Source organism: Camponotus vicinus, unplaced genomic scaffold (assembly GCF_025532165.1).
Source record: "Camponotus vicinus isolate PSW18456_S1 unplaced genomic scaffold, iyCamVici1.0 SCAF_7, whole genome shotgun sequence".
Taxonomy (NCBI): Eukaryota; Metazoa; Arthropoda; class Insecta; order Hymenoptera; family Formicidae; genus Camponotus; species Camponotus vicinus.
The window spans coordinates 18,251,601-18,279,197 of NW_028141979.1; the positions used below are offsets into that span (position 1 = coordinate 18,251,601).

At 36.9% G+C, this 27,597-nt stretch overlaps 2 protein-coding genes and 1 pseudogene across 2 annotated transcripts; 2 read left to right on the plus strand and 1 right to left on the minus strand.

Annotated features, from left to right (window-relative positions):
- The first annotated feature begins 1,999 nt into the window (after nucleotides 1-1,999).
- On the plus strand, nucleotides 2,000-4,818 carry LOC145974314 (uncharacterized). Its single transcript, XM_083104108.1, has 3 exons — nucleotides 2,000-2,400; nucleotides 2,481-2,958; nucleotides 4,765-4,818. The coding sequence occupies exons 1-3, from the start codon at nucleotides 2,000-2,002 to the stop codon at nucleotides 4,816-4,818; spliced, it is 933 nt and encodes a 310-aa protein (XP_082960234.1).
- A 3,196-nt stretch (nucleotides 4,819-8,014) lies between these two features.
- LOC145974315 (uncharacterized) lies at nucleotides 8,015-10,894 on the minus strand. Its single transcript, XM_083104109.1, has 4 exons — nucleotides 10,433-10,894; nucleotides 9,388-10,352; nucleotides 8,143-8,255; nucleotides 8,015-8,068 (listed from the first exon to the last, which is right to left on the minus strand). The coding sequence occupies exons 1-4, from the start codon at nucleotides 10,873-10,875 to the stop codon at nucleotides 8,015-8,017; spliced, it is 1,575 nt and encodes a 524-aa protein (XP_082960235.1). The 5' UTR covers nucleotides 10,876-10,894.
- A 5,804-nt stretch (nucleotides 10,895-16,698) lies between these two features.
- LOC145974316 (uncharacterized) lies at nucleotides 16,699-18,923 on the plus strand (annotated as a pseudogene).
- The last annotated feature ends 8,674 nt before the right edge of the window (nucleotides 18,924-27,597 follow it).

Consider the following 27,597-nt stretch of genomic DNA (forward strand, 5'->3'; position numbering starts at 1 on the left):
AAATATACAATATAAAAAATAATAATAATAATATATAAAATAGACCGTCGGGCTATGTTGGGGAAGCCGTTTCTGAAAACAGAAGAAAACATACGCATTTCATTAGTTTAAATTATTTTAATAATTTATTTTAAAATACTTTTGATATATAATAAATTAAGATACTTACAATGTTATCCATCATCTATTTTAATTTGTGCAAATAGGGCACATGTCGCAGGGCAATATTTGATTCAAAAATTTTCTGCATCCTTTGCATGACATATTTTCCAAATGAACATAAGCTATGGTTCTATGTTCTCGAACAGAACTAGTTTTTTCAAACTGATGCGGATCTTCTAGAAAGCATTCGGTACAAAATTTTGATCCATTTTCCATGTAGTAATAGGAAATGCAACATATCTTTGTTGCTTCGTTGTATGTTATTATTTCAGGTATGCTTAAATCTCGCTGTTTCTTTTGTAACCGTTCATCAAGAATATCGACACTATTGTCACTATCATAATCACTGTCCTTCGCCAAGGGTTCTATATCAGATCCATCATCTTCCATCTCTCTCCTCTCTCTCTCCTCTCTCTCTATCTCCATCCTCTCCGCCACAACTGGATCCATCCAATAATCGTAATCATCATCCGTATCGTCGTCGATGATAATTACGTTTTCTTCAGCCACCGTATCATCGTCGATGATAATTACGTTTTCTTCAGTCATTGCACAAGACTACCGAAACACAGAAGAGCAACGAAAGAAATGATACTCTAGTGCAACAGACCACCGAAACACAGAAGAGCAACGAAAGAAATGATATTCTAGTGCAGCAGAGTCCTCTTCATTATATTTTTTTAACATACACAATATAAATAGAAGTATTCTTTGAAGAATTGGGCGGATGGAAATATGTAGATAACAACACATTTTTGAGATATTTCGGGGTCCGACGTTTTCGAGCAATCTGTGAATCATAGCGAGATAACAACACATTTTTGAGATATTTCGGGGTCCGACGTTTTCGAGCAATCTGTGAATCATAGCGAGATAACAACACATTTTCAACCCTAGGTTCAGTTACAAAAATTTTTTCTTTTGTGCCTCCAACAATCTCTGAAAGTTTGTTGATTGAATATAAGAAGGATCGAAGCGCATCAGATCATAGTACGTGATTTGAAAGCGCATCGACACGTCGATATAGTCAAAAAGTATAGTGTTCTATCAGAAAGTGTGATAATATATATATATATATATATATATATATATATATTGTGTAATTATATATAAAATGGAAAACATCGAATAGACTGAACGCGACCTGGTGGAGCAATCCAGCCAAATTGCCACCTTGGGCGAATATTTTGCATGGCTACAACGAAGCAACGAGTACATCGAGTCGCTGGAAGAGCAAAGTCGGATCAAACGACCACGATTATCGATCGGAAATCGACAATCGCTGATTGCTCGGATCGCGCGACTCGAAGGTGCAAAGACTCGATTGCAGAGACAGTTTATGCCCAGTGGTGGTAATTACAGTGGTGACAATAACGCGGGTGCTGGATGTAGCGCGCATCAAAATGAACTTGTGTGGCGCGAGATTGATACCGCATTCGATAACCGTATTCTGACCGGTGCTGTGATTAACGCAAACCATATCGAACCTCGTCAATTTCTCGAGGATGCCAAAGACATCGTGCTCGAGCAAGTACAAGACGTTATAAGAAGACACAACAGTGTAAAATTGAACACTATATTCAACGGTGAATTTGTGTCGGGTGATAAGCGTGCCAACAAAAGTACCAATACAAGAAACTGTGAACTCTTTCGCACATCCGATTTACACGAGTGGTACGAGCGCCGCGTTATTGAACCCACTCTAGCATTGCTGGAAGAATTTCAGGAACGCGATAGCGGGTGGGCATTGTCGCGAATACAGAATTTAACTGTAAATATAAATAAATATAATCCTATGCGCGCGGGATGTCACATTAAATTCCCGCGAGAAATTATGATGAAGAGAGCTGTAATTAATGTACAATCCAGAGACAATGCGTGTTTCGCGTGGGCAGTGGTCGCCGCTCTATATCCCGCAGAAAGGAAGGCGGAACGGGAATCTTCATATCCCCACTATACGACGGTGTTAAATGTACAAAATATTGAGTTTCCGATGACGTTGAACCAACTAAAAAAGTTTGAACATATAAGCAATATCTCCATCAACGTGTACAGCATCGAGAAAGAGAACAGCATTGTCCCGGTACGTCTTTCGGAGCAGAAACGAGATAAGCACGTCAACTTGTTGTACGTGGAAGACGGTAACAGCGTCGGACATTTCGCATGGATCAAAAATTTATCCCGGCTTGTGAGCTCGCAACTGAGCAAACACAACGGTCAAAGATATATCTGTGATCGGTATGTATAATTTGAATAATTTATGTAATTATAAAATATAATGCATTGCATAAATCTTTAATTTAAATATTCTTTTACAGATGCTTGCACTATTTCGGATCGGAGGACAAGTTGCAGTCACATACGGTAGACTGCGGAAAAATAAACGACTGCGCTATCCGATTGCCGAGCGATAAGGACAAGTGGCTCGAGTTCAACAACTACACGAGGAAAGAGCGGCTTCCATTTGTGATCTATGCCGACTTGGAATGCGTTTTGACCAAGATGGAGGAGGAGGAAGAAAAGAACGCGTACCAGCACCATCGGGTATTTAGTATAGCGTATTATATGCATTGTTCGTACGACGACTCGTTATCCGCGTACCATTCTCGCCGCAGTATTGATTGTATCGCGTGGTTCGCCGAAGAACTTAAAAATTTAGCGTTACGTGTAAAGACTATTTTAATGACTACAAATGTCTCCATGGTAAATTTAACATCGGACGAGTGGGAAAAATTTCACAGCGCAACGCATTGTCATATATGCGAAAAACCTTTTACGCAAGAAGACGATACACGCGTACGCAATCATTGTCATTTGACCGGGCGATATAGGGGTCCCGCGCACTCAAATTGCAATCTAAATTACAAAGAATCATTATATATTCCGATAGTCTTTCATAATTTATCAGGTTACGACGCGCATTTCATTATCGAGGATATAGCCACAGCGTTCGAAGGGGAAATCGAATTACTTCCGATAACCAAGGAAAAGTATATATCGTTTACAAAAACTGTTAAAGTTGCACAAGACAATTGGAAAAAGTATATAAAATTAAGTTTTATCGATTCGTATAAATTTCTTACGGCAAGTCTCGACAAATTGGCATCTTATCTAGGCAAAGACAAATTCAAAATTTTAAAATCGGATTTTCAAAATTTATCTGCAGAAAATTTCAGTTTATTAACACGGAAAGGCGTCTTTCCGTACGAATACGTCGACTCTGTAGACAGGTTGCAAGATACGTGTTTACCACCGCGCAAATCGTTTTACAGTGCTTTGACCGGTGAAACTATATCCGAGAGCGATTACGCGCACGCCGAGAACATCTGGATGCGATTCTCCATTCGAACGCTAGGCGAGTATAGCGATTTGTACCTGAAAATCGACGTCTTGTTATTAGCCGATATTTTTGAAAACTTTCGCGATAGTTGCATCAAAAGTTACGGACTCGACCCCGTGTATTATTATACTCTTCCCGGATACACGTGGAATGCCATGTTAAAGCATACAAAGATTACGTTCGAATTGCTTACCGACATCGACATGGTCATGTTTATCGAACGCGGTATACGCGGTGGTCTGAGTCAGTGTTCTAACAGATACGCGCGCGCTAATAACAAGTACATGCAACAATCGTACGATCCATCGAAACCATCTTCGTACTTGATGTATTTCGATGTAAATAATTTGTACGGATGGGCAATGTGTCAACCGTTGCCCTATGCCGATTTTCGATGGGTCGACGACGTGTCGAATTTTGACGTAACATCGATCGCGTTAGATTCGCCTACGGGTTATATCCTCGAAGTCGATCTCGAGTACCCGCAACATCTTCACGATACGCACACTGACCTTCCGTTTTGTCCGACACGCGACAAGCCGCCCGGCAAGCGGCAAGACAAACTCCTCGCAACGCTATACGATAAGAAGCGTTACGTGATACACTACCGTAACCTACAGCAATGTACGCGACACGGCCTTCGCGTTACAAAAATACATCGCGTATTACAATTTACACAATCTCCGTAGCTTCGCAGTTATATCGAATTAAATACACAGTTTAGAACACTCGCGAAAAATGATTTTGAAAAAAATTTATATAAACTGATGAATAACGCGGTATTTGGCAAGACGATGGAAAATGTGCGTAATCGTGTCGATGTAAAATTATTAACAAAGTGGGACGGACGATACGGAGCAGAAGCAATGATAGCGAAACCAAATTTTCATAGTAGAAGCGTCTTTTCGGAAAATTTGGTTGCCATAGAGTTACGCAAACTTGAAGTAAAATTTTATAAACTAATCTATCGGCATGTGCATACTATACATTTCTAAAACGTGCTTGTATGAATTTCATCATGAGTACATGTCACCGCTATATCGTCATAAATGCCGGGTAATGTACACCGACACAGACAGTCTTATATGCCACATTGAGTGCGAAGATGTCTATGAAAATATGAAACGTGATATCGCTAGTTTCGATACGAGCGATTATCCAATTGATAACGTGTACGGTATACCACTCGTGAATAAAAAAGTACCGGGTTTAATGAAAGATGAAAATAACGGCGTGATAATGACCGAATTCGTCGGGCTTAGAGCAAAGATGTACGCGGTGAGAGTGGACGGGAAAAAGGATACAAAGAAGGTTAAAGGTGTCAAGAGTAACGTTGTCGCGAGAACGATAACGTTTGACGATTACACGCGATGTCTGAATGACGAAATAGAAATGACATGACAGCAATCTTGCATAAGCTCGTAATTGCACAAAGTGTATACCATTCGCGAAACGAAAATTGCTCTGAGTCCGTACGACGACAAACGGTATATCGTACCTGATTCGACTGACACGTTACCATGGGGACATTATAGGATACCTTTGTAAATAAATGTATATTTTGTTTATTATTATTTGTATATATTTTGTACATAACCATGTATATATTTTTGTATTTTTATATTTCATATAGTTTTATGTAATACATATCTTACACATTTATATTTCATATGTTTTTTATGTATATTTTCATTTTTCAAATATTAAATGTAAAATGTAAAATGTGTGTGTGTGTGTGTGTGTGTGTGTGTGTGTGTGTGTGTGTGTGTGTGTGTGTGTGTGATACAATATACTACTAAAGGAAATATTAATAAAGATTTTTTGGTATTTTTTTTATATTTCATATATTTTTATGTAATGCATATCTCATACATCTTATATTAAAAATACATGTACTATCGCAAGGAATATTGATAAGGATTATTATGTATATTTTCATTTTTCAAATATTATATATATATATATATATATATAACATTTGAATAAACGATATATGTTATACACATATGTTATAACAATATATGTTATACACATATATTTTTCCAGAAAATTAAAAATAAACTCTGTATGAATTAAATCACATTGTCTTTATGTATCCAAGAATTGTGCGAATTGTCAAATCCCAACCATTTCACGTAAACCTTGTCACTTCTCCTACGCAGTACTTTCTCCACGAGATACACATCCGGATAATTCGCGCGATGCAACTCGTACTCTGGAGCGCTGGAGCGTTCTACGAGTACGACCTCGCGTCATAGTATGTAGCGACGCTACATACTATGACGCGAGGTCGCGCAAGATTCGCCGTGTAGCGCATCCTGAGGCTGATACCGATGCAGTCAACAAACTGTACGTGGAACAATGCGTTAAAACGTTGAAGAATCAGCAGAAAGAATCAGACGAGAAGTTGACTGCGTTCGAGAGGGACGTGCGAGCTTTGCAGACTGCGATAAACGAGCTTCGGCGTGCGATTAACACTAATTCAGAAACGGCTATCAACCTGTAATGAGCGGCTGTAGTGAACGGTTTAGGAGCGGCTATTGTACAATTATTAAACATCTGCAAAGGTTTATCGAACGGGTTGGGAACGGCTATCGAACAGCTATAAACGGCTATCGATCGGCTATCGAACGGTTATCGAACAGCTACGAACAGCTACGAACGGCTATCGAACGGCTATCGAACAGCTATGAACGGCTATCGAACGGGCCAGGAACGTCTAGCAACGAATGATAAAACGCACGGTGATACTCGAGGCACACATAGTTTGATCGACGAATCGAAACAACGATGGATCGGCGATCGGGAATAACCGAGGAAGCGAAGAAACAACATAGTTTAGAGAAACGGCAGTTGGTGAACGAATTGCACGCGCCGGCGAGAAAAAATTTTCCCCGAAGACACGTCATAGTGCGGGGATACGATGACCTGTGGCAAGCTGACATTGTCGAGATGCGTCCGTACTCTCGTTTCAACAGAGGTTACCACTACATACTCACAGTCATCGTCGAGATGCGTTGAGCAAGCACGCGTGGGCCATACCACTCAAGAGTAAAGGCGGAAGCGAGACAGCTGACGCAATCGCCGAGATAATTCGAGATAGCAAAAGATGTCCGAAAAACTTACAGACTGATATGGGGAAGGAATTTTATAACGCTGATGTGCAACGGCTCATGCGGAAACATGACATCAATTACTATTCTACATATTCGGTATTGAAAGCATCGATCGTTGAGCGATTCAATCGCACGCTGAAAAACGACATGTGGAAGATGTTTACGCTGAACGGATCTTACAAGTGGATCAGCGCGTTGCCGCGACTCGTATCGGATTACAACGCGCGCAAGCATCGAACGATCGGTATGCGACCCGTCGACATTACTCCCGCGATCGCTGAAAGACTCTTGGCTACTGTGTACAACCATATAAATATCGCGGGTCCAGCGAAATTCAAAGTAGATGACTCGGTACGCGTTAGCAAGTACAAGACAGTTTTCGAGAAAGGTTACACGTCAAATTGGACAACCGAAGTGTTTAAAATTGCAAAAGTACAGCATACTAATCCCGTAAGCTATCTACTGGAGGATTATCGCAAAAAATCTATCGCTGGAGCGTTCTACGAGTACGAGTTGCATCGCGCGAATTATCCGGATGTGTATCTCGTGGAGAAAGTACTGCGTACGAGAAGTGACAAGGTTTACGTGAAATGGTTGGGATTTGACAATTCGCACAATTCTTGGATACATAAAGACAATGTGATTTAATTCATACAGAGTTTATTTTTAATTTTCTGGAAAAATATATGTGTATAACATATATTGTTATAACATATGTGTATAACATATATTGTTTATTCAAATGTTATATATATATATATATATATATATATAATATTTGAAAAATGAAAATATACATAATAATCCTTATCAATATTCCTTGCGATAGTACATGTATTTTTAATATAAGATGTATGAGATATGCATTACATAAAAATATATGAAATATAAAAAAAATACCAAAAAATCTTTATTAATATTTCCTTTAGTAGTATATTGTATCACACACACACACACACACACACACACACACACACACACACACACACATTTTACATTTTACATTTAATATTTGAAAAATGAAAATATACATAAAAAACATATGAAATATAAATGTGTAAGATATGTATTACATAAAACTATATGAAATATAAAAATACAAAAATATATACATGGTTATGTACAAAATATATACAAATAATAATAAACAAAATATACATTTATTTACAAAGGTATCCTATATTGTCCCCATGGTAACGTGTCAGTCGAATCAGGTACGATATACCGTTTGTCGTCGTACGGACTCAGAGCAATTTTCGTTTCGCGAATGGTATACACTTTGTGCAATTACGAGCTTATGCAAGATTGCTGTCGTGTCATTTCTATTTCGTCATTCAGATATCGCGTGTAATCGTCAAACGTTATCGTTCTCGCGACAACGTTACTCTTGACACCTTTAACCTTCTTTGTATCCTTTTTCCCGTCCACTCTCACCGCGTACATCTTTGCTCTAAGCCCGACGAATTCGGTCATTATCACGCCGTTATTTTCATCTTTCATTAAACCCGGTACTTTTTTATTCACAAGTGGTATACCGTACACGTTATCAATTGGATAATCGCTCGTATCGAAACTAGCGATATCACGTTTCATATTTTCATAGACATCTTCGCACTCAATGTGGCATATAAGACTGTCTGTGTCGGTGTACATTACCCGGCATTTATGACGATATAGCGGTGACATGTACTCATGATGAAATTCATACAAGCACGTTTTAGAAATGTATAGTATGCACATGCCGATAGATTGGTTTATAAAATTTTACTTCAAGTTTGCGTAACTCTATGGCAACCAAATTTTCCGAAAAGACGCTTCTACTATGAAAATTTGGTTTCGCTATCATTGCTTCTGCTCCGTATCGTCCGTCCCACTTTGTTAATAATTTTACATCGACACGATTACGCACATTTTCCATCGTCTTGCCAAATACCGCGTTATTCATCAGTTTATATAAATTTTTTTCAAAATCATTTTTCGCGAGTGTTCTAAACTGTGTATTTAATTCGATATAACTGCGAAGCTACGGAGATTGTGTAAATTGTAATACGCGATGTATTTTTGTAACGCGAAGGCCGTGTCGCGTACATTGCTGTAGGTTACGGTAGTGTATCACGTAACGCTTCTTATCGTATAGCGTTGCGAGGAGTTTGTCTTGCCACTTGCCGGGCGGCTTGTCGCGTGTCGGACAAAACGGAAGGTCAGTGTGCGTATCGTGAAGATGTTGCGGGTACTCGAGATCGACTTCGAGGATATAACTCGTAGGCGAATCTAACGCGATCGATGTTACGTCAAAATTCGACACGTCGTCGACCCATCGAAAATCGGCATAGGGCAACGGTTGACACATTGCCCATCCGTACAAATTATTTACATCGAAATACATCAAGTACGACGATGGTTTCGATGGATCGTACGATTGTTGCATGTACTTGTTATTAGCGCGCGCGTATCTGTTAGAACACTGACTCAGACCACCGCGTATACCGCGTTCGATAAACATGACCATGTCGATGTCGGTAAGCAATTCGAACGTAATCTTTGTATGCTTTAACATGGCATTCCACGTTTATCCGGGAAGAGTATAATAATACACGGGGTCGAGTCCGTAACTTTTGATGCAACTATCGCGAAAGTTTTCAAAAATATCGGCTAATAACAAGACGTCGATTTTCAGGTACAAATTGCTATACTCGCCTAGCGTTCGAATGGAGAATCGCATCCAGATGTTCTCGGCGTTCGCGTAATCGCTCTCGGATATAGTTTCACCGGTCAAAGAACTGTAAAACGATTTGCGCGGTGGTAAACACGTATCTTGCAACCTGTCCACAGAGTCGACGTATTCGTACGGAAAGACGCCTTTCCGTGTTAATAAACTGAAATTTTCTGCAGATAAATTTTGAAATTCCGATTTTAAAATTTTGAATTTGTCTTTGCCTAGATAAGATGCCAATTTGTCGAGACTTGCCGTAAGAAATTTATACGAATCGATAAAACTTAATTTTATATACTTTTTCCAATTGTCTTGTGCAACTTTAACAGTTTTTGTAAACGATATATACTTTTCCTTGGTTATCGGAAGTAATTCGATTTCCCCTTCGAACGCTGTGGCTATATCCTCGATAATGAAATGCGCGTCGTAACCTGATAAATTATGAAAGACTATCGGAATATATAATGATTCTTTGTAATTTAGATTGCAATTTGAGTGCGCGGGACCCCTATATCGCCCGGTCAAATGACAATGATCGCGTACGCGTGTATCGTCTTCTTGCGTAAAAGGTTTTTCGCATATATGACAATGCGTTGCGCTGTGAAATTTTTCCCACTCGTCCGATGTTAAATTTACCATGGAGACATTTGTAGTCATTAAAATAGTCTTTACACGTAACGCTAAATTTTTAAGTTCTTCGGCGAACCACGCGATACAATCAATACTGCGGCGAGAATGGTACGCGGATAACGAGTCGTCGTACGAACAATGCATATAATACGCTATACTAAATACCCGATGGTGCTGGTACGCGTTCTTTTCTTCCTCCTCCTCCATCTTGGTCAAAACGCATTCCAAGTCGGCATAGATCACAAATGGAAGCCGCTCTTTCCTCGTGTAGTTGTTGAACTCGAGCCACTTGTCCTTATCGCTCGGCAATCGGATAGCGCAGTCGTTTATTTTTCCGCAGTCTACCGTATGTGACTGCAACTTGTCCTCCGATCCGAAATAGTGCAAGCATCTGTAAAAGAATATTTAAATTAAAGATTTATGCAATGCATTATATTTTATAATTACATAAATTATTCAAATTATACATACCGATCACAGATATATCTTTGACCGTTGTGTTTGCTCAGTTGCGAGCTCACAAGCCGGGATAAATTTTTGATCCATGCGAAATGTCCGACGCTGTTACCGTCTTCCACGTACAACAAGTTGACGTGCTTATCTCGTTTCTGCTCCGAAAGACGTACCGGGACAATGCTGTTCTCTTTCTCGATGCTGTACACGTTGATGGAGATATTGCTTATATGTTCAAACTTTTTTAGTTGGTTCAACGTCATCGGAAACTCAATATTTTGTACATTTAACACCGTCGTATAGTGGGGATATGAAGATTCCCGTTCCGCCTTCCTTTCTGCGGGATATAGAGCGGCGACCACTGCCCACGCGAAACACGCATTGTCTCTGGATTGTACATTAATTACAGCTCTCTTCATCATAATTTCTCGCGGCAATTTAATGTGACATCCCGCGCGCATAGGATTATATTTATTTATATTTACAGTTAAATTCTGTATTCGCGACAATGCCCACCCACTATCGCGTTCCTGAAATACTTCCAGCAATGCTAGAGTGGGTTCAATAACGCGGCGCTCGTACTACTCGTGTAAATCGGATGTGCGAAAGAGTTCACAGTTTCTTGTATTGGTACTTTTGTTGGCACGCTTATCACCCGACACAAATTCACCGTTGAATATAGTGTTCAGTTTTACACTGTTGTGTCTTCTTATAACGTCTTGTACTTGCTCGAGCACGATGTCTTTGGCATCCTCGAGAAATTGACGAGGTTCGATATGGTTTGCGTTAATCACAGCACCGGTCAGAATACGGTTATCGAATGCGGTATCAATCTCGCGCCACACAAGTTCATTTTGATGCGCGCTACATCCGGCACCCGCGTTATTGTCACCACTGTAATTACCACCACTGGGCATAAACTGTCTCTGCAATCGAGTCTTTGCACCTTCGAGTCGCGCGATCCGAGCAATCAGCGATTGTCGATTTCCGATCGATAATCGTGGTCGTTTGATCCGACTTTGCTCTTCCAGCGACTCGATGTACTCGTTGCATCGTTGTAGCCATGCAAAATATTCGCCCAAGGTGGCAATTTGGCTGGATTGCTCCACCAGGTCGCGTTCAGTCTATTCGATGTTTTCCATTTTATATATAATTACACAATATATATATATATATATATATATATATATATATATTATCACACTTTCTGATAGAACACTATACTTTTTGACTATATCGACGTGTCGATGCGCTTTCAAATCACGTACTATGATCTGACGCGCTTCGATCCTTCTTATATTCAATCAACAAACTTTCAGAGATTGTTGGAGGCACAAAAGAAAAAATTTTTGTAACTGAACCTAGGGTTGAAAATGTGTTGTTATCTCGCTGATTCACAGATTGCTCGAAAACGTCGGACCCCGAAATATCTCAAAAATGTGTTGTTATCTCGTTATGATTCACAGATTGCTTGAAAACGTCGGACCCCGAAATATCTCAAAAATGTGTTGTTATCTACGTATTTCCATCCGCCCAATTCTTCAAAGAATACTTCTATTTATATTGTGTATGTTAAAAAAATATAATGAAGAGGACTCTGCTGCACTAGAGTATCATTTCTTTCGTTGCTCTTCTGTGTTTCGGTAGTCTTGTGCAATGGCTGAAGAAAACGTAATTATCATCGACGATGATACGGTGGCTGAAGAAAACGTAATTATCATCGACGACGATACGGATGATGATTACGATTATTGGATGGATCCAGTTGTGACGGAGAGGATGGAGATAGAGAGAGAGAGGAGAGAGAGAGGAGAGAGATGGAAGATGATGGATCTGATATAGAACCCTTCTCGAAGGACAGTGATTATGATAGTGACAATAGTGTCGATATTCTTGATGAACGGTTACAAAAGAAACAGCGAGATTTAAGCATACCTGAAATAATAACATACAACGAAGCAACAAAGATATGTTGCATTTCCTATTACTACATGGAAAATGGATCAAAATTTTGTACCGAATGCTTTCTAGAAGATCCGCATCAGTTTGAAGAAACTAGTTCTGTTCGAGAACATAGAACCATAGCTTATGTCCATGTGGAAAATATGTCATGCAAAGGATGCAGAAAATGTTTGAATCAAATATTGCCCTGCGACATGTGCCCTATTTGCACAATTTAAAATAGATGATGGATAACATTGTAAGTATCTTAATTTATTATATACCAAAAGTATTTTAAAATAAATTATTAAAATAATTTAAACTAATGAAATGCGTATGTTTTCTTCTGTTTTCAGAAACGGCTTCCCCAACATAGCCCGACGGTCTATTTTATATATTATTATTATTATTTTTTATATTGTATACTTTTTATTAAACACACACATTTAAATAAATTATATATATTTTTTTAATTGTAACAAAATCATGACGTAATTTCTTCGCACGCATTTCCATCCACCCAATCCTTCAAAGAATACTTCTATTTATATTATTTGTTAACTGGTAATATTGTATAATATCTCAAAAATGTGTTGTTATCTCGCTATGATTCACAGATTGCTCGAAAACGTCGGACCCCGAAATCTCAAATCGATATCTCAAAATATAAGTTTATGACTAATATTGTATACTTGCGATAATACAGAGAGAAAGAGAGATAAAAGGGATAAAGAGATAGATAGAGGAATAGAGGGATAGAGAGGGAGAGAGAGGGAGGGATAGAAATATAAAGGGATAAAGAGAGAGAGCGAGAGAGGGAGGAATAGAGAGAGACCCAAAATCTTCTTCATAGGAATACCGCCATTTTTTGTTTATACGTGCGTCCCCCGCCCCGCAGTCCCCGCGCCTCCGAAATTCCCTCCGTCCCGCGTGACGTCATCCCTGATAGGACCTGAGTTAGAACCCGTGTGACGTCATTCCCCCTCCATCCTGCGTGACGTCATTCCCCCGCGCCGCTGAGATCCCCTCGCCCCTCACCCCCCCTGAGATCCCTGGGTTAGAACTCTCCTAGTGCTAACTACTTAAAATTTTGTTATTTTAAACGAAATATATATATTCTTTTTAATATTTACAAAAAGTGTATAATTAATATTGTCAATTGACAATAAGCAAAAGCTATTAATCATATATACACTTTTTGTAAATATTAAAAAGTAATTATACATTGAATAGTAATATAGCGAGCTATGCTTTAACGCTAATAAATATTATTCTATTAATTTTGGCGTCATAAAAATGTAAACCAATTACGATGTACAGTATAATTATCTACTAATGGTGGATGAGTTGGTTGCGCTGCGTGTGTTGTGAGTCACTGGGAAACAGTTTTCACTTGTTTTTACTTCTCTTTTCCTTGGCTCGTTTATTGTCTCATCTCACGTTCGTCTTTCACGCAGCACACAGGCTTTGAAAAATCTAATATAAAAAACGACTTGTGCAACGTTTTAATTTGTCTAAATATAATTGTGCATTGTGTGACAACTATTTCGTGGAACAATAGCAGGCAGATAGTTTCATTAAAATTAAAGCGGTAAGTACCATATACTACGTCCTATATTATTTCATTTACTGCTTCATTTACGGTGGGTTTTTTTAGGTTAAGCATTGTTACAACTTAATTTTTCTTCATGTTTATTTCTTAATTTAATAATATGCTAGTTTAATACCATTAATTAATGTAATTAATACAAAGAAAAATTATTAAAAGCAACAGGTTTAAAAACATTTTTCAGCCAAGTATACGATTCACCGCAAACTTAATGTTAAAACTTTTGAAAAGCACATATATTATATTATATCAGATCTTAAATATTGCTTCTAAAAAGTTGTACTAACTTTCCAATTTTTATACGAATATAATATTTTTATCTCTGTTGAGATCCAATTTTTAAATTATTTTATTTCTTAAATTTCAATTTAGTAAATTCGTTAATATGAAATGCATAATTCTATGTACACTTAACGCTACATATGAGTGATGAATAAATTCTATATTGCTTATTTATAATTAATTAGTAATATAAGTTTAGATGTATGCAAATTAAGACAATTTGCTATATATGAAGTTTTAATTCTCTTTCTAATATTGTTTGTTTCAGCTATCCTATAAAGTTTCTATAAATAAACATGAATTGTTTTATATTTTAGGTATTGTTCATTACATTCGGATCGATAAATTTTTACTTAAACCTGCACTTTTCATCTATTAATTTCTTTGTGTCTCTCTGATGAATATAATTCAAAATGCCAAATAAAAAAAGTCACGGAGAAAAATTGTGTCGGAAAGTTAATGAAAGACTCTATCTGTTATTAGCAACAATTAATGAAACTAATCAATTAGCAAATCATGAAATAATCTTAGATCAATATTATAATCAGAATAATGAAAAAATATATAAGAGTAGTGTTGATAATGAAATTGATATTGATAAGAATGATAATAGTGATTTTCTAAATAACGATAACATTTTATTAAATAGTCAAGACAATTTGAAACAGAATGATTATTCTTCTCTTAGTGATTTACAACAACGTAACGACACTAGTATTTCACTTCCGTTATTTGCAAAGTCTAGGGAATCTGTTGCCACAAATTAGGAAAATGGTCCATCGACAGAAATATTAGTCTAACTGCATTTAAACAGTTATTAAATATATTACGTGAAGAACCATTGTTAACTAATATTTTATCAGCTGATCCACGTACAATTTTGAAAACACCCCGCAAATCTAATTCTTTAAACAATTCAATTCATTATTTTGGTATACGCAACTCACAAAAATTTTAAGTTTAAAGCATAATATAATTGTTAATCAAAATACAGAATTTTTTCTTGCAATTATAACATTGACGGGCTGCCTTTAACAAAAAGCACATCAAGTTCCTTTTGGCCAATTTTGGGTACAATTAAATCAATTAAAAATCTGAAAAATCAAGTATTTATAATAGCTTTATATTATGGAAGTGAAAACCCTAAAGCCAGTGAATTTTTAAAGGAATTTGTAGAAGAATGTATAGAATTATCAAATGGAATAATGATACAATCTGTATTATGTAAATTCAAAATTTCAATGTTAATTTGTGATACCCCAGCCAAATCTCATATTTTATTTGTTAAAAGTTATTCAGGTTATTTTTCATGTACAAAGTGTGATCAGGAAGGGGATATGGTTAATAATGTTTTATGCTTTGTTGAAACAGAGAATTATAGAAAAAGAATAGATCATTCATTTAGAAATACCCTTCAAGTCGAACACCATACAGGAGAAACACTTTGGCTTCAAATTTCTAATTTTAATATGATTGATAATGTACCTTTAGATTATATGCATAATCTTCTATTGGGTGCAACAAAAAGGTTGTTATGTTGTAAGCGTTATGGATGGATATTTGGCAAGCCTCCCCATAAATTACGTGCTTCGAGTATTAATAAAATTAATGACAATCTTTAGGTCTTAAGAAAATATATTCCTTGTGAATTTGCAAGAAAAACCCGGCCAATAAATGAATGTAAAAGATTTAAAAGGCAACCGAATTTAGACTATTTCTATTATATACAGGGTAAAACTTTAGAAAAAGACACCAGGGTCGAATCGTCTTGGCCTTGACATATGTTGTCAAGGTCACTGTCCTGAGTAACATTCAAAAGATTTTAGCCGTCGCTCGTTGTTTATTAAAAAGTTATTAACAAAAGAATTTCCAGGAATTATATGCAATATGCGACTATACGAATTCCTAAGCAATATTGATTTGACTTCTAAGAAGGTCAAGGTTATTCTAACTTTCTATGCAAAGCAAGGTCCACCCCACACCATCCCTGAGTCAGCGCGAAACAAGATCTATTATTGTACAGTTCCACATAGGCTTGCAACTTTTTATGCGAAACGAGGTCTACCCCACACTACCCATGAGTTAGTGCGAAACGAGGTCTATGGGTCCTCGCTTCGCATGGAAAGTTACAAACCCATGTGGCACCATACAATATAGACCTCGTCTCGTATGGAAAGTTGCAAACCCATGTGGAACCATACAATAATAGACCTCGTTTCACGTTGACTCAAGGGTGATGTGCGGTGGACCTCGCTTGTTGTATATACGCTTTTGTTAATAACTTTTTAATAAACAACAAGCGACGGCTAAAATCTTTTGAATGTTACTCAGGACAGTGACCTTGACAGCATATGTCAAGGTCAAGACGATTCAACCCTGGTGTCTTTTTCTAAAGTTTTACCGTTCTGTACATTTTTATTAGCTTCATGCGAATAACATCTTTCGTAATACCATGCACTTGCAATTATTATATTATGTACAACAAACGGTGCTATTTTTATTAGTTATATTGTTCGTCACTGGTTACACAAGTAATGTTTGTTTAGGTGAATTAGAAATTGCTAAAAAAAAGGTAATCAAAGCTCAAAATACAGACGATCTTTCATCACATACGGAGATTTTAACGAAAAAAACTAATAAATTACATAAACGGAGACAAGGCACGAATAAACACAACGATTACTCAGATACTGATGAGTCCTATGAGTCTAATTGTGGTATGTCTGATGAAGATAGTTACACGTATCCATCATTTCCACTTTCTGGCAATAGACATGTTGAACACGGTAAAATGATTACTTTTTTAGTAAGAATTCTTTTTATTTTCAAAAAATAATTTTCTTTACAATTAACAGATAATAATCGCTCTCCAACACAAAGTCAAGATCAAAATATTACTAATGGTAAGTATTTTTGAAATCTTCATATAATAAAATATATATATTTGCATTATATTAACCAGATATGCTGAAAAAAAACAAATTCCAAAGCCACTGGCTTGTCGCGTATCCTTGTAACATCACAGTTAAAATGGACCCGTTATAACCTTGTAAATTAAAAGTTGAATACAATGATAAACAAACGAGCTTCACCGTTTCAATGTCGCTACTTTGCTAAAATATAAAAGAGATGATATGGCAATAAATAGGCAAGTTTAGATGTGCACGCGTTGCATAAGCCCGTTGCAAGTTCATCCCCTTGGTTCTCGTATCAATCTGTGAACAACATCCACACGTTTTATTAATGATACGCATGGAAGATAATGCTGTAAAGCAACGAGAAACAATTTTATTGCGTTGTATCTTTATCACATCACTATTTACAATTCAAAATTACATAATACAGATACGCAACAAATTCGAACACGGCTTAGCAATTTATACATTTAAATATCTACTTTTGTTTTAGATAACATTAATTATAATATACATTTAAAAAATTAATTATTATTTCAAAATAACATTGATATTTTTCAATTCTAATAGTGTATTCATTTATTCCACTCTAAGGCCGGTATAGCACACGGGTGGATTCAACGCAGAACGGAAAGGTCATCAGCATATGTATTCCTATGTGGTAGATAACTTATGGGTCCGCCGTAGTGTGCTACCATAGGAATACATGTGTTGAAACTTTTTCTGCTCTGTTGAATCCATCCCTGTATTATATCCGGTCTTAATACAACAACCAATTTCATTAAATAACCATCATTAAATAGATCATATTTTCTTGTTATTTTAAGATAACTTCAAGCCAGCTACAGACAGCGCTTACATAAGTGCTGGTAAATAATTATTTTCATTTATTATGTGTTTCATTTATTTCGTATTTTCTAAATATTCCTTCTTGTATAATATTCTAATAATATCGAATACTCAACTTTCAAATTTTCAGAATTTAGAAAACAACTTTTTAAAGAAATTCACCTAATTAATCTAAAATTAAATGACCTTATAAGCAACGTTAATATACTTATAAAAAAAGCTCGATATACTGATGAGCCAGAACTTAATGATGATACTAATGCAGCTGTTAAGACTTTAATACAATCGTTTCCAGTTCTTACAGAGCAGCAACTAATGTCGATGGAAGAATGGCTATCGAGTTCAGCTAATTAATAAACATGCATTGGTGCGTATACTAAATTACTTATGTATTTTTTTAAATGTTATTTTACATAATGAAAATTATTTTCTAATAAATAACTTCTATTATTTTGTGAATTTTATATTTTAGAGCCATTAACTGCGTTTAATTGGAGGCGTGGATCTTTGCCATGTAATCAAGGATGTTATGTCGAAAGTAATTTCGAACGAAGTTGGGATGCTGTATTCTTGGGAGGCAGCCCGGCAAAAAGAAGCTTTTAAATCGTTAAAGTACGTCCAAGTTATCATTGGTAAAATATATTATTTTAATATACATCTCTATATCAAATACTCTATATCAAAACAATTTTAAGTACGTATACACCCTTGAGTCAAGCCTCGTAACCATATTGCGTAACCAAATAATGCTCGATAGTCAAATAGAAAAATTTGAATTTAAATCTAATCTGTTACATTACTTTGTTGCTATCATTCCTTGATTAACTATTTCTGATTTAATACATTTCCTATAGGTTTGTGGCTCAGTCTGATGTGTATCCAATACTGCGTAACCATATTAAGGGGATCCTAAAGTCGACTTTTTTACCGACAAAATGCGAAGAATCAGTTCGATCACTTATCTTTTTATTGGCTACACAAATCGATAAATCCTTTTCCACAATTAAAGTACTAAGAATAATGAAGTGCGGACGCTATAACTTCATGCAAAAAACCAAGAAAAGTTACTTATAATTGTGTTAATTACAGTCGTGTTACCGACTTTTTGCATCACGTCGTAACAATATTGCTTTAATATATAAGTTTTGCAGTTTGTCTGTGTAAAAGACACAGCGTCCGCACTTGGGATAACATGAAAGAATAATACAGAAGTAAAAGAAATGATCTTAGAAGCTTGTATAAAAAGATAAATGATCGAACTGTTTAGTGTACGTGCGTGCGTGTACAGTATCGATATCAAAAGAGTAAAACCAGCGTACGAAAAGGATGACATCAACGTGGGACAAGGACGACGCATTGTAAGATGGCGCATAGGTGGGAGAAGGACGACGCAAAGGTAAGTGAGTGAGTGATAGCGACGAGCATATGAAAGAGAGAGAACGCCAAGGTTAAAATGCGCATCACCTCTAGACAAAGATTTAGCTAAATGCGCTAAAATCGAGCGCCGATTTACGGCTGCTCCCAATGCAATCACGTTAGATTTTTCAAATGTACGTGACAAATCGCGAAAAAAATAACCGTCAAGGTTAAAACGCACATCACCCCTAGACAAAGATTTAACTGAATGCGCTAAAATCGAACGCCGATGTACGGCTGCTCTTGATGCAGCCACGTTAGATTTTTCAAATGTACGTGACAAAACATGAAATTATCAAGGTTAAATTGCACACGCTACTCCGGGGAATTTTTTGTAAGATGAAATCATTCTAGAATGTTCGATGATAAAACAATGCATGAGACGGTATATAAATCATGATAAAGAGGCACACCCCGCCATTATTTTCGCTAAAAAGTACATCAGAACAGTCATTGGAAACGCTAAATTTCGCAAGTGTGTTACAATATGGAGGAACAAAATTTGCGAGAGCAATCCACTTTGGTGAATTCATTGGAAGATTACATTGTGTGGGAGCAACGATGCGATACGTATATCGAGTCGTTGGAAGAGCAAAGTCGAATCAAACGACCACGATTATCGATCGGAAATCGATAATCGTTGATTGCTCGGATCGCGCGCCTCGAAGGGTTGAAAAATTCGGTACGTAGACGTTTCGTACATGCGGGTGCCGGATGTAGCGCACGTCAAAATGGACTTGTGTGGCGCGAGATTGATACGGCGTTCAAGAGTCGCGTATCGACTGGTGCGGTGATAAACTATAATCACATCGAACCTCGACAATTTCTCGAGGACGCCAAAGACATTGTGTTAGAACATGTGCAGGACGTTATGAAAAAACATTATAATGTGAAAGTGAACACAATATTTAATGGTGAATTCGTGACCGGAGATAAACGTGCCAACAAAAGTATCAATACGAGAAACTATGAACTCTTTCGCACGTCTGATTTACGCGAGTGGTACGAACGGCGCGTTATCGAGTCCACCCTAGCGTCGCTGGAAGAATTTCAAGAACGCGATAGCGGGTGGGCTTTGTCGCGAATACTAAATTTAACTGTAAATATAAATAAGTATAATCCTATGCGCGCGGGATGTTACATCAAATTACCGCGGGAGATTATGATGAAAAGAGCGGTGATTAACGTACAATCAAAGGACAATGCGTGTTTCGCGTGGGCAGTGGTCGCCGCCCTATACCCCGCTGAAAGAAAGGCGGAACGGGAATCATCGTACCCGCATTACGCGACAGTGCTGAATCTCCAGAACATTGAGTTTCCAGTGACTGTGAACCAAATAAAAAATTTTGAACTTGTTAATGACATTTCTATAAATGTGTACAGCATCGAAGACAAGAACAGCATTGTCTCGATACGTCTTTCGCAGCAGAAGCGGGATAAGCATGTCAACTTGCTGTACATTGAAGATGACAACAGCGTTGGACATTTTGCGTGGATTAAGAATTTATCCCGGCTCGTGAGCTCGCAACTGAGCAAAAAGGATCATAAGAAATATATCTGCGACCGGTAAGTTTAATTTATATTATTTGAATAATTATAGGTTATACACTTTGTTATATCAATCTTTAATTAATATTTTTCTTTCTTTTACAGATGCCTACTCTACTTTAGCTCGGACGACAAGTTGCAATCGCATACGGTCGACTGCGGAAAGATGAATGACTGCGCTATCCGATTGCCGAGCGATAAGGACAAGTGGTTATCGTTCAACAACGTTAATCGGAAGGAGCGACTTCCATTTGTGATCTACGCTGACTTGGAATGCGTTCTGGCCAAGACGGAAGAAGAACAACAAAAATTGTACCAACATCACCAAGTATTTAGTATAGCTTACTATGTACATTGTTCATACGACGAATCTTTATCGGCGTATCATTCGCGTCGTAGCACCGATTGTATAGCATGGTTCGCCGAAGACCTCAAAAATTTAGCGTTACGTGTAAAAAATATTTTAAAAACAAATGTCCCCATGGTAAATTTGACGTCTGAAGAGTGGGAGAAATTCCATAGCGCCACTCAATGTCATATATGCGAAAAACCGTTTGCGGAAGACAATACATGCGTTCGCGATCATTGCCATCTGACCGGGCGGTACAGAGGTCCAGCACACTCAAATTGCAATTTAAATTATAAAGAATCTTTTTGTATTCCGATAGATTTTCATAATTTATCCGGTTACGATTCGCACTTTATTAACGAGGAAATAGCCACAGCGTTCGAAGGGAGATTCGAGTTATTACCAATAACTAAAGAGAAATATATTTCGTTTACCAAAAATGTTTGTATGGAAAAAGAATCAAAAACTCATGTAAAATTACGTTTCATCGATTCATTCAAATTTCTCGCATCGAGTCTCGACAAATTGGCATCATTTTTGGACAAAAACAAACTCAAAATTTTAAAATCAGAATTTCAAAATTTATCAACAGAAAATTTCAATTTATTAACGCGAAAAGGTGTATTTCCGTACGAATACATCGACTCTGTGGATAGATTGCATGATACATGTTTACCACCGCGCGAATCGTTTTACAGTTCCTTGACCGGCGAAACTGTATCCGAGAGCGATTACACGCACGCCGAGAACATCTGGACGCGATTCTTCATTCGGACGCTAGGCGAATATAGCGACTTGTACCTCAAAATCGATGTCTTGTTATTAGTCGATATTTTCGAAAACTTTCGCGATAAATGTATCGAAAGTTACGGACTCGACCCCGCGTATTACTATACTCTCCCCGGATACACGTGGGACGCCATGTTGAAGCATACCAAGATTACGTTTGAATTGCTTACCGACATCGACATGGTTATGTTCATCGAACGTGGTATACGCGACGGTCTGAGTCAATGTTCCAACAGATATGCTCGCGCTAATAACAAATACATGCAGTCGTACGATCCATCGAAACCATCATCGTACTTGATGTATTTCGATGTAAATAATTTGTACGGATGGGCAATGTGTCAACCGTTGCCCTATGCCGATTTTCAATGGGTCGACGACGTGTCCAATTTTGACGTATCATCGATCGCGCTAGATTCGCCTACAGGCTATGTCCTCGAAGTCGATCTCGTGTATCCGCAACATCTTTACGATGCGCACACTGACCTACCGTTTTGCCCGACACGCGACAAACCACTTGGCAAGCGAGAGCTCAAGCTGCTCGCAACGCTATACGATAAGAAGCGTTAGGTGATACACTACCGCAACCTGCAGCAGTGTACGCGTCACGGTCTTCGCGTAACAAAAATACATCGAATTTTACAGTTTTCTCAATCTCCATGGCTTCGAAGTTACATAGAACTAAATACACATTTTAGAACATTGGCTAAAAATGATTTCGAAAAAAATTTATACAAATTAATGAACAATGCGGTATTTGGCAAAACGATGGAAAATGTGCGCAATCGTGTAGACGTTAAACTCATAACGCAATGGGACGGACGATACGGCGCAGAGGCAATGATCGCAAAGCCAAATTTCCGCAGTAGAAGCGTTTTTTCAGAAAATTTAATAGCTGTGGAATTGCGTAAACTCGAGGTGAAATTCTACAAACCGATTTACGTGGGTATGTGCATACTCGACATATCCAAGACGTGTTTGTACGAGTTTCATCACGAGTATATCGCGCCAATGTATCGCAACAAAGGTAAAGTCATGTACACCGACACAGATAGTCTCATATATCACATTGAGTGCGAAGACGTATTTGAGAATATGAAGCGCGACGTCAACAGATTCGACACGAGCGATTATGCGGTGGACAATGCGTACGGTATGCCGCTTGTAAATAAAGAGGTACCGGGTCTAATGAAGGACGAAAACAACAGTGCCATTATGACCGAATTTGTCGGGCTCAGAGCAAAGATATTACGAGTCGATGGGAAAAAGGATACAAAGAAGGTTAAAGGCGTCAAGAGCAACGTTGTCGCGAGAACGATAACGTTTGACGATTACACGCGGTGTTTGCATGATGAGATTGAAATGACGAATAATTTAATATATATACTTGATGTAATTTTGATCTTATACACGACTGCTGACGCGTCATTTCAATCTCATATATAATTTTATTTCGAGAAAAAAGTACAATTTTCCATAAAAAGTTTATATACGTGTAATAACATTAATAATTATTGTACATATATGTATATTATAAATTAAATTCTTTTATTTTGCCATATAACAGATCCAGCTGAAGAGTTGAAAAATTTTGTAAAAGTTTCTCTTACTGCAAATGCTACTCGCGTACTATTTCCACCACGAACATTTATATTTTGTAATGCTATCTGATGTTGATTCCTGTTAGTATTATCTTCCAAATTAATAGTATAATTATTATCAGTTTCTTTGATAAAATTATGTAACACACATGTTGCAAGTATAATAAAATCAGCATATTGAGGTTTGGCTTGAATTCGGCGATTATAAATTCGAAAACGTTGTGTTAAAATCCCAAATGCATTTTCAACTACTCTTCTAGCGCGCGATAAGCGATAATTATAAATTCTTTTATCATCAGTATCTAAACTTTTTCCGGGATATGGTCTAAGAAGATAGGGCTTTAAAGGAAAAGCTTCATCTCCGACTATAACATAAGGTACTTCAGTAATAGTACCAGGCAAAAACGTATCATTCGGGACATTTAATTTTTTCTCTTCAAATTTTTTTCCCATCGCAGAATGTGCGAAAATGCCTCCATCACTATTTTTTCCATATGCACCAACATCAACCATGATAAATTTATAATTGGCGTCGACGAGAGCCATCAAAACAATAGAAAATGATTTTTTGTAATTAAAATATTCTGATCCACTGTTAGCTGGTGCTTGAATAAGAACATGCTTGCCATCCAAAGCGCCTAAACAGTTTGGAAAATTACATATCTCCCAAAATTCTTTTGCAATTTCATTCCATTTTTCTTGTGTTGGTGGTGGCATGACTTTAGGCATTAATTCATCGACAATAGTTCTACATGTTTCAATGATTATTTTCCAAACTGTTGTGACTCCAAGACGATAACTAAATGAAATTGTTTTCAGAGAATCTCCAGTTGCTAAAAATCTGAAATATTGATATAAGAATTTATAGTTACACAGAAAAATTATATTAATATACATATATATGAAAACATATTTTAATATTTTTTATAACTTTTCTATTTTTATATTATTTTATATACATGTATTATTTTTAAAATATTTTTTCAGTTAACATCTGTAAGACTCGTTGGAATAATATAAGAGATAATTATCGAAAATCTTTGAAAAAAAGAGTAACAAGTGGCCAATCTGCTGCAAAAATAAATAAATACAAATACGAAGATCAATTAAGCTTTTTGACTAATTTTTTAAAGGAACGTGATACTATTTCTAATGTAACAAACGAAGATGTGGAAACACAAGACAGTTGTTTAAATAATGCAGATGATAATAATGCAGATGATAATAGTGAAACGATAGTTGAAACGTTAAATGAAGATAAAGATAATGAAACACAGGAAACACATCGTATAAAACGTAAACCCATATTGTCCAGACAACAAAGCAAACAAGAAAAATCAAAAGAATCGCAAAGTGCTGCATCAACTTTAATGAAATATATAATGGAAAAAAATGAAAAAAAAGAGATTTCACAAACTGTTCATCCTGTTGACGCTTTTCTTAATGGATTTGCTCCCACTCTTAAAAATCTCAGTCCATATTCTCTTAATATAGCAAAGAGCAAAATTTTTTCAATTGTCCAGGAAATTGAATTGAATGAAATAATGGAGCAACAAAGACAATCACAAACATATACGTATAATAATAGAAATTTTTCGAGCACTGGCAACTATAATTCGGCAACACCATCTCCTACATTCGCAACATCGCCATCGTCAATGCATGCACTATCACATTCGCCACTAACTTCAGCACCTTCCTCTTCAACATCTTCTGAATATTTTACTTTTCCTCCACCTTTGCAACCATGTCAACCAAATACACAACATAGCTCTTCAGAAACAGCAGAATATTAATATAATTATCTTTTACATAACTTTTTATTTTATTTTAATGAATGCTTTATTTCTTTTTATAATTATCTTAAATATTTTGTTTAATAATAAATTTTCTAAGATGTTTATAAAAGTTACTACATGTCATAAATAATATATATATATATATATATATATATATATATATATATATTATATATATAAAAGTTATATATAAAGTTTATTATATAGCTAATAATAAAATAATATTTTATAAATAAAGTTAATGAATAAAATTATATCTATTAATATATACATATGTATTTTCTGTATTCTTACCTTAGGCAAATCGCTAAACGTTCTCTTGGCTTAATTGCTTTTCTCCAACTTCTCCATATTTCGTTTTTTTATTTTATCAGCAATTGTATTGAATAATATATTAAAAGCATGTTCCGACATTCGAAAATATTGATGAAATTTGGTTGGATCATCAACAAGTTCTTTATATAAGGTGAAAAATTCATCCTCCGTTTCACGTTCTGTCCATGCTTTGTGAACCCATAAGTTTCGTTTTCTTTTTTTTCTTGGAGACTCTTCTTCATCCAAAATTAATGCTATTACGGCCAATTCGTCTTCTGACAAACTTGCCATGATCACGGACGTCTCAAGACTGACGTATTGTTTCAAAAAATTCACGGATATGATCCGGACATGTATAAATAGTCAATCCGATTTTGCCGGTACGGTACGGATACGGTACGGATACGGATCGGATACGGAACGGATATGTATAAATGGGCCTTTATGCGGTGGACAATGCGTACGGTATGCCGCTTGTAAATAAAGAGGTACCGGGTCTAATGAAGGACGAAAACAACAGTGCCATTATGACCGAATTTGTCGGGCTCAGAGCAAAGATATTACGAGTCGATGGGAAAAAGGATACAAAGAAGGTTAAAGGCGTCAAGAGCAACGTTGTCGCGAGAACGATAACGTTTGACGATTACACGCGGTGTTTGCATGATGAGATTGAAATGACGCGTCAGCAGTCGTGTATAAGATCGAAATTACATCAAGTATATATATTAAATTATTCGTCATTTCAATCTCATCATGCAAACACCGCGTGTAATCGTCAAACGTTATCGTTCTCGCGACAACGTTGCTCTTGACGCCTTTAACCTTCTTTGTATCCTTTTTCCCATCGACTCGTAATATCTTTGCTCTGAGCCCGACAAATTCGGTCATAATGGCACTGTTGTTTTCGTCCTTCATTAGACCCGGTACCTCTTTATTTACAAGCGGCATACCGTACGCATTGTCCACCGCATAATCGCTCGTGTCGAATCTGTTGACGTCGCGCTTCATATTCTCAAATACGTCTTCGCACTCAATGTGATATATGAGACTATCTGTGTCGGTGTACATGACTTTACCTTTGTTGCGATACATTGGCGCGATATACTCGTGATGAAACTCGTACAAACACGTCTTGGATATGTCGAGTATGCACATACCCACGTAAATCGGTTTGTAGAATTTCACCTCGAGTTTACGCAATTCCACAGCTATTAAATTTTCTGAAAAAACGCTTCTGCTGCGGAAATTTGGCTTTGCGATCATTGCCTCTGCGCCGTATCGTCCGTCCCATTGCGTTATGAGTTTAACGTCTACACGATTGCGCACATTTTCCATCGTTTTGCCAAATACCGCATTGTTCATTAATTTGTATAAATTTTTTTCGAAATCATTTTTAGCCAATGTTCTAAAATGTGTATTTAGTTCTATGTAACTTCGAAGCCATGGAGATTGAGAAAACTGTAAAATTCGATGTATTTTTGTTACGCGAAGACCGTGACGCGCCAAGTGGTTTGTCGCGTGTCGGGCAAAACGGTAGGTCAGTGTGCGCATCGTAAAGATGTTGCGGATACACGAGATCGACTTCGAGGACATAGCCTGTAGGCGAATCTAGCGCGATCGATGATACGTCAAAATTGGACACGTCGTCGACCCATTGAAAATCGGCATAGGGCAACGGTTGACACATTGCCCATCCGTACAAATTATTTACATCGAAATACATCAAGTACGATGATGGTTTCGATGGATCGTACGACTGCATGTATTTGT